We start from the raw sequence: 8,743 nt of genomic DNA on the forward strand, positions 1-8,743 counted from the left end.
AAGCCTGTGTAACATTATAGTATTCTTGCACAATGTTATTCCAGCATCAAAGACTATTCAGGAAATGCATATTCCATTCAATGGGATGGAATAAAATGAAGTAGATGGGGAATTTGCTGGAGATGACCATTATTTTTTAAAAAGATGTGAAAGCTCTCCATTCAATTTCCATCAATTCCTAATCTGCATCGCAGTGTTGAGCCTGAGAGCCCCCTACTCGTCTCCAGTCTATACTCTGTTGAGCATAATTTTTATGACTACGCTGCAAAAACTAGTTCTGTCTATGCTTGTTCTCTTTCTGCAGGTATTCCCCTTTGGGCATTGCTTGCCTCATCTGTGGAAAAATCATTGCAATCAAGGACTTAGAAGTAGTTGCTAGACAACTTGGCATGTACATGGTCACTGTGATTGTGGGTCTTCTCATCCATGGAGGGATCTTCCTGCCTCTGCTCTACTTTGTGATAACAAGGAAAAGCCCATTTTCATTCCTTGCTGGGATTTTCCAGGCATGGATCACAGCACTGGGCACAGCTTCCAGGTACACATGAGAAGTAACAGCTTGCTTTATTTTTTAGCAGATTGTTAGCTGCTGTTTAGACATAATGCATCTGCTGTTCTGACCTTCACTGCAAAATCATTTTATGCCATTGAATAAAAACTATTTTTAATCCAGCCATGTTGAAATAAATAAAAATAACCACACACCTTTGGGATTTTTTAGAGAGGTTGTACAGCCAACTGCAGAGAGCTGGGAGACCCACTCTTTTTTTTCTTTTCTGGCGTTGGCCAAATGACTTGTGCAAATTGTGTTATCTCTGTACTTGTTTCCTGAACTAGGAAACAATGATAATTCTATTTATTTTGAAAGCATGTTAAGACCAGTCTCATTGCATTGGGGAAAAAAAATAAGCAGTGCTAGGTTTCAAGAAAGAAATGACAAAACTCTCTCATTTTATTCTTTCATCCATTTTGGCAGGGTAAGGGGACTTCATTGAAGAGCTGAGCATTTTAGACTTGTCGCTAATGCACAGACAGACGCAACAAAGTGTGTAGGCAACTCAGCTCCGTAATAAATTGATGCTTTGCATTGGAGCAGTCAGTAGATCTTGTGTTGAAAATATTTTTCAGTTAAATACCATATTTTAAAGTGTTTTTCTTCAATAAATGTTTTGTTTTTGAAGAAAATTAAATCTTCCATTTTAATTAAAAAGGTGAAAACAAAAAAGCCTAGTTCAAAATTGACCATCAGAAAACTGAGCAGTCTTGATTTCAGGAATGTCTTGAAAGAACTGTAATTCATCTGCCTCTTCGGGTCAACCCAAACCACTCTGCTGAATAACTTCTCCCCTGATTAACAGGGGAGTGAGACCTTAAGGTCTTAAGGGGGACCTTAGTGATGTGCATAAATATCTGATGGGACAGTGTAGAGAAGATGAAGCGAGACTTCTCAGTGGTGCCCAGTGACAGGATGAGAGGCAGTGGGCACAAACTGAAACACAAGAAAAATCTTTTTACTGTGATTTACTGTGATGGTGCTTGAATGCTGGCACAGGTTGCCCAGAGGAGTTGTGGAGTCTCCATCCCTGGAGATACACAAAACCTGTCTGGGCATGGTCCTGGGCAACCTACCCTAGCTGCCCCTGCCTTGAGCAAGGTGGTTGGAATAGAGGACCTCCAGAGGTCCCTTTCAACCTCAACAATTCTGTGGCTCTGTGATAAACAATGCGGGATTATAGGAGAGAGAGTCTGGCCAGGAGTTTCAGTAAACCACAATTTCCCTAAGACTTTTGTTCGTTGAAGCATTCGAGTTTCCACTTAGATTTCCAATACAAAATTTACAGTGTCCATACACAACATTTGTGGTTTTTTTTTTAGTTAAAAGTGAAGTAATGTTTTTCTGCTGGAGTACCAAAGTGGAAAATTGTAGAGGATTCTAAGTGATTCCAGCATATGGATTTACCTGGATACTAGCTTTACCACCTGACTGCTATCCAGATCAGAATTACTGGCTAAACAGAAGTGGACCAGTCTGTAGCACCACAGACAAGCGACCACATGACAACATTCACCACCATATGGTCTAACCTGGTACCTCTGGAAGTTGCAAATGCTTCCTATTCAGGGACCTATTAAAGCTCTTTGGCCAGGCTGGGGAACCATGGAAGGCATCTACATATTGTGCTCTGATAATAAAGAAACCTTGTCTCCATGGCCTGCCCACCTGTCCTTGCTCATGGTGGCAGAACTGAAGGGGGAAGATATTTGCATAGTCCCTGCCTGCTGAGCCCGCTGGGGTTCATTGCAACAATGGTAGGTCATGGCTGGTACACACCTTGTGCTGGTGATCTGATTTGTAACAGTAAAAGTAAGGTGGGACTTGTATTTCTGAAGAAAAAGAACCTTATCTGACTGAGTTTCAATGTGTGTCAGTGAACTACATTTTCTGCTTTATTTTTCTTCTAATAAGATATAGGAATATCTTTGGTGTAGGAGGCAAAGTGATCCTGGAACTGACTTGAAAACTGACTAGTAGTTGCTGGTTAATGACTCACTAGATATTTTCTGCTATCTGCTATATATATAGCTGCTACAGTAACTTATGAAAGAATATACTATGTTGTTTTTATAAAGTATGAATTCTCTCTGATTTGACTAAATCCACAGAATATTAAGCATTTGATTACCTTTGATTAAAAACACAGTAAAATAAATCATAATTACAAATATATTTGTAAAGGTGCTGGAACACAGATCATTGGTACCATGTATCTGGCTTATCGACATCTCTTAAAAAAATCACCTCTGTGAACAAAGAATGGTCTGGTTGTTTGAGCACAAGGTGGGGATCTAGAAGCTCATATCTTCTAACTCATGTTTCCGTAGATGTGGGACAAGAGGAGTCATTTAGGAAGTGACTCAGGCATCTGCCAATCCAGAAGGGTTTGGGTTTTCCATAGATCCCATGTGAGATAGGTCAGCCTCATGTGCTTGTTCCAGGTAACCTAGGACATTTATTATGACACTACATTTTTATAGTTTGGTATCTCAATCATTCCTTAATCTCCCTTTTCCATGGTTTAATTATCTGTAAAATGGAAAGATCACATTTTTTGTACCCAATAGCATCTCTATGGTAGTGGATGGATGAATGAATGAGTTGGAAAGACCCTGAAGTTGCAAGGCACTAGCAACAATATGCTGCAAGTATTTAGCTGAGAAAATTTGGTGAGTCTAGTCCTTTACTCTTCTGTGAGCAAATTAGTATTTTTGTAGGGCAACAACATCACAATTAGTGGGATAGAATAGTGAAAATCTTTGAGAAATTCTGCCAGTTCAGCTGAAGACAAGCAAATAAACCGTAACAGATGTGCTCCAGCTGCTTCTGTATGAAATGTCCATTGAAAGGAATTTCCCCAGGTCAGCTTTCTTTTCAGAACAGCTTCTCAGGCAACAACCAACTTCATTTAGTGGTGGACTTGACCTCAGAGATAACACAGAAAAGTAAGGAACCAAAACATGTTCTTGTGTTGGGTTTCATGCTTGTTGCAGTAAGTTCTTTGCCTGAGGCAGGCAGACCTGCTAGGGAAGGGAAGAAGTAGAAGATATTTGCATCTACAGGGAAAAAGAGTATGTTCTATTTTCAGCAGTATTTTTTTGATGAAGGTGTTTTATTCTGAGCAAGTGAATGTAATAGCCTGAAGTATTCCCACAAAGACAAGGCACTGTGGATCTGTGCAAGGAGCTGTTCCTCTCTTCCAGCCGTCTTTCACATCTTTTCCTAGCCTCCAGCTGTGTTTCACATCCTTTCCTGTCCTCCAGCATCTGGGAACTCCACGAGTTGTATCTTTTTGCCTGGCTTTTTCATTCCTTAATGCAACACTGATTTCTCCATTCAGAGCAAATTCACAGTCAAAGAAATTTAGGATTTGTCCCTACGCTCATAGTTCTGTCCATCAGAAAACATCTGGAACTTGTCTTTTTGAACAAAACACAAGAAATAATTCATAAATGAGTCTGAAAAAATAATCTACACTCTCTCAAGCTCTCATCCCTACTTCAAGTCATGTCCATGTCTTGGTCTCAGTCCCACCTCCAGCTAAATGTAGGCTTAATTTAAAAATTGGCTAAATAAGGCTTGAATCACAGCAGAAAATGGAAGTAGAAAATGTAAACGATGATAGAATTTCTGACTTTGCTCCCTTATGTGTATATATTATATTGTAATTAGGTCTTCTCTACTTTTTTGCTTTCTCTCCTTCAGTGCTGGAACGTTACCTGTCACATTCCGGTGTCTTGAAGAAAACCTAGGCATTGATAAGCGTGTAACAAGGTTCGTTCTTCCTGTTGGAGCAACTATTAACATGGATGGAACTGCCCTGTATGAAGCTGTCGCTGCCATCTTCATAGCACAGATGAATGGAATTGAGCTGGATGGAGGCCAGATAGTTACTGTGAGGTCAGTTCAAAATACTTGCAGGCTTTGTTTCTACAGACTGTAAAATGTGAAGCTTTGGGTTGGATGTCTTCTCTGTAGCTGTGGGATTCCCTGTGAAATCCATGGATTTCTAATAATGATATGCAAAGAAATGTTATATACATAGGTTTTGGTTCTCTGGTGACACGCGTTTTCTATCATTTGCAGCCTTAGTGCATGCTGGTGGTGTTTTACACAGTTCTGCAGTTGACAGTACAATATGAAATAGAGCATTCTCTGTCCAATGCAATGCCTTTTTTAGTATAGAGGGACGCTACAAGTGATATATGGGGCATTAACTTTCTAGAATGTATCTGTTTATATACATTGGAAGAAAAAAGTGCACCTAAAAATGTATCCGTGTATTTATGTTTGCCTGTATTTTTTCTGTGACTTTGGTGAACAGCAAACAAAACAGACTGAGAATAGCGCAGCCTGAGGGTGAGATTACCTGCGGCATGGTCTGGATACTCCCAGACTTTTTATCTCTAACCCAGCAAATATTAGCTCTAGTCTTTTCATATCAAATTGTCATATCTAGGACTAAGCTGACTACCTGGAAGGAAAAAGGAAAGTACCCATTAAACATGGATAAGAGTGATTGAAGACTGTTTACTGTAATGGAGTTTTAAGACCTATTAGGTAGGGTGACTAATAAAAAGCAATGGCAAAGTTATGACTGCTGCAGCTAAAGTTAATTTACAATGGAAAACTTGATGAAGACACCAGGCCTAACATTTTGAATAGTTGAAATGGAAACCGAAAGTGAAGGCTGCCAAGTTTGCCTTCTTCCTGTAGTTTTCACCCACCCACCTTTCTTTTATTAAACCCTTTTAACACTAAAGAAACTTCTGCAAAGGGATGTCTAATTCTACTAGCTATACTAGTTCCACATTTTTCATTTCTTTACCTCCTGCCCCAACCCCTGAAATAGTAAAGCCAAGGTTTGTAAAAGGTTCAGGACTGCTTCTAATGAAGGCAGATGCTAGACCTGCATGGTGCGTATTTGTTGCTAAGACTGAAAACAGTCATTTCAGAGATGCCACATATTAAACTAAACTTAGTCCAGGGAAATTCAAGTTAGGAATCAGCTATTGTCCAAGAGATTTGGTAGGCTTGAACCTGAGTTACTCCTCTTCTCCTCTTCTGAGGGACTGACCCATTAGCTCTTCCTGATCTCACCATTTCAAGGCTGGTGTAGTCAGCTTTGTGACTCACATTTACTAAGCAGGCGGCAACTTTGGGCAATCTGTAAGAAAACCACTGGTTCTCCTCTTCATGCAGTATAGCATTTTTGCAACAACAATGTGACAAGAACTATCTCTTGAGGTGGCAATACAAATGAATGAAAGGTTATTAGGTTTTGTCTGTCAAATCCAGTTTGTGATACTGAGGATATTCAAATGACCCAGACATAAACTCACGAAGACTTAATTAGCCTTTGACCAGCCCTAGTTACTTCATATTGGTCATGTAGATCCTCTGATTTCCTGTCTTCTTTGGGAGAGAGTGATCTTGGAAATGGTAGCTAAGCCAGACTCTGAACAATGCTAGCTTCATTCCCCTCAAGCCCTGTAAGCGCTGCTGTGGGAAGGTTGGCATGAGCGTTTCCTCACAGAGCTTGTAAGCAATCCCTCACCAGTTCAGGCTGGAAGTGCCTGAGGAGCTGGCACCGCGCGCAGAGCCTGACAGCAGAGCAGGGCATCCTGCCTGCATACCTGCTGGACCTATCTGGGTGTTTAGTAGGCCAGGTTGCACTCTAACCCAGACACCTCACAAACACACTGCAACCTGGTTTGTCTGGGTCAGACCCAGCCATCTGCCAGCTCTAAATCAGGCTAACATCCTCACAGATTAGTTCTGTGGCTAACGACCGAGGATTTCCCCCACAGAGACCTTTTTCCCCTACTTCTGTGTTGGAAGCACAACCATGTTACTCATCTCTGTGTTTAAAAAGACAGAGATAACTTTTTCTTTCCCTGTTCCTTGTTCCTTTTCCTCTTTCCTTTCCCTCCCTCTTCATCTCCTTCTCTTCCCTGTTTTTGTCCCCTTGGCTTGTTCTCTGACAAATTTATTTTCCATTCTTCATAGGATTGCCCAATGATGTTGATATTTGTTATGGTCTGTGTTGTATTTTTACAAACATTTGGAGCACAGACATTCACTCTACTGGTCTTCATAAAAAAATGAGAGGCAAAAACAAGGACAGGTTTGGATTTATGAAACTATCCGATGAATTTTGCTTTTTCATCTAGGGTAATTTGTATCTAGGCTTGGTACACCGCTGGCTTGTACTGTGGGATACCAAGACTTTTACTCTTCTGCACTTGATAATAACCACTTTCTCTCAGCCATTACCTCATAATTCAGTCTTCAAGTACCATAAATAAACAGAAATGAACCACCCTGAAAATTCTACCTGTAGCCATCAAACTTCAGCAAGTCTGGATGATCAAAACTCAGGATTCAACACCCTGGATGTGTTGGTAGAGCTCAGAAAATGGCACCAGGCCAAAGACTTGAATGTCATAACCAACTTACAGAACTTAAAACTCTCAAACAACTCTTTTACAACTCTGAGAACAAACCCCATAGATCTGGCCTCCCCTAATAAATATTTTTGGAGAAACACAAGCATGAAAACTATGGCCTGAGCTTACCATGATTTATCACATAGTCATTAGTTTTCTGGGAAGAACTCATTAAAAATAAGACCTTCCTAATGATCACATGAGTACGCAATGAAAGTGTATGTTCCTCTTCCTGCTACCCCCATTTGATCTTTGTTTTTGCAGTTTGACCGCCACCCTTGCAAGTGTTGGAGCTGCCAGTATTCCCAGCGCAGGACTCGTCACTATGCTTCTGATCCTTACTGCAGTGGGTCTCCCTACCCAGGACATCAGTTTGCTTGTTGCTGTTGACTGGCTTTTGTAAGTTGTGCTCACTTCACTGCTCAGTGCAGAAAAAGTAGTGAAGTAATGCTTGTCCGTAGTGCTTTTCAGCTGTTGATCTTAAAGAACTATAAGATCATCCTCTACAGATGAAGCAAAGGAGGAAATAGGCTATTTGATGAAGTAGGAGACACTGAAAGCAGCTTCTCAGCTGGTACAAATTGTTATAGAGCTACTGAAGTCAGTTTCTATAAGCCAAGGATCTTCTTGTAAGACCCTTGGGCTCACGCTCATATGTTTTCTTCTTCCCAATGATGCCTCTCCATCACAGACATAGCTCAAGAGCAGTTTTCTGATCTTTGCTTTCATATTTCTGTTTCTTATAGTTCTGGTCTAAAATTAAGGATGAATGCTGAAAATGCAGGTTCCATCAGGATGTTGTCAGCACATTACTGGGTGATTTGGGTATTTGTAGTATCAAATGTCTTATGCTCATAGTGGGGAAAGCCTTTTTCTTTTCGTACATAAGAAAGTAAAATACTTTTAAGAAAGAAACTGTTCTAGAGCAGGATATAAACCACAGACAAATAAGGAAGCAAACTGAAAGAGAGAAGGTCGTTCCCTGGTTTGATTTTACTGACAGATCCCTCAAACTGGAAGGACTGACTTTAGTTTTCAAGAACTTGAGATCAAAGTCCTTCAGTGCCATTGCAGGTCCTCTGACAAGAAACTGCTAACCCCCAGATAGTTTTCCAAGGCTTTTGTTCTTCAACGTTTGAATACAGAAGCTGTAAATATAGACAGAGCATATGCCAAGCCACATCCTTCCTCATGTTGTCATTTGACAATGTGGATATATTTCTGTCACCTGTGCAGAGCTGACAGGCACTCAGTAGTCCTCTGAGTTGTACTGGCCTCTAGAGGCTTTTATATTGTCCTGTACTGCTGCAACACAGTATATTCTGGTCAACAGCCACCTCTCCCCTAATATTATTTTACATAGTAAAGAGGTACGTTTCTGTTTTGTATCAGTCCCAGATACACTACTAAAATTATGCAAGAAGGAATAGCAGAGTTGAGAATGTGAAGATAAAATAGAAAATTAATTTTCTGTCATTATCTTTTGGCTTATTGAGAAGAATTCAAGAACTTGGTTAATCCTTTGACATGTATTTTGGATCTACTGCTATACTTCATCTGTTATTACCTATCTTTGTCAGTAAGAGTTGTGAAGAATAGCATGCAGCTCTGATTTCTGCTTCAGGGAAAAATGAAAGAGGCATTTACAGCTTGGGAAGGCAAAGAGAAAAGGTGACTTACATATTTTATATATAACTGAATATCATGATATCATGACTCAGAATGGTGAAATGAGGCA

At 40.2% G+C, this 8,743-nt stretch overlaps 1 protein-coding gene across 1 annotated transcript in view; it reads left to right on the forward strand.

The window, feature by feature from the left end:
• SLC1A2 (solute carrier family 1 (glial high affinity glutamate transporter), member 2) overlaps positions 1-8,743 on the forward strand; it is a 30,445-nt gene that overhangs the window by 13,377 nt on the left and 8,325 nt on the right. Inside the window, exons 6-8 of the mRNA XM_009324666.1 lie at positions 305-538; positions 4,262-4,456; positions 7,270-7,404. Coding sequence (XP_009322941.1) covers positions 305-538; positions 4,262-4,456; positions 7,270-7,404 — 564 coding nt within the window. The remainder of the gene's footprint in view (positions 1-304; positions 539-4,261; positions 4,457-7,269; positions 7,405-8,743) is intronic.

This window comes from Pygoscelis adeliae, unplaced genomic scaffold (genome assembly GCF_000699105.1).
Source record: "Pygoscelis adeliae isolate BGI_AS28 unplaced genomic scaffold, ASM69910v1 Scaffold225, whole genome shotgun sequence".
In the NCBI taxonomy this organism is placed as follows: Eukaryota; Metazoa; Chordata; class Aves; order Sphenisciformes; family Spheniscidae; genus Pygoscelis; species Pygoscelis adeliae.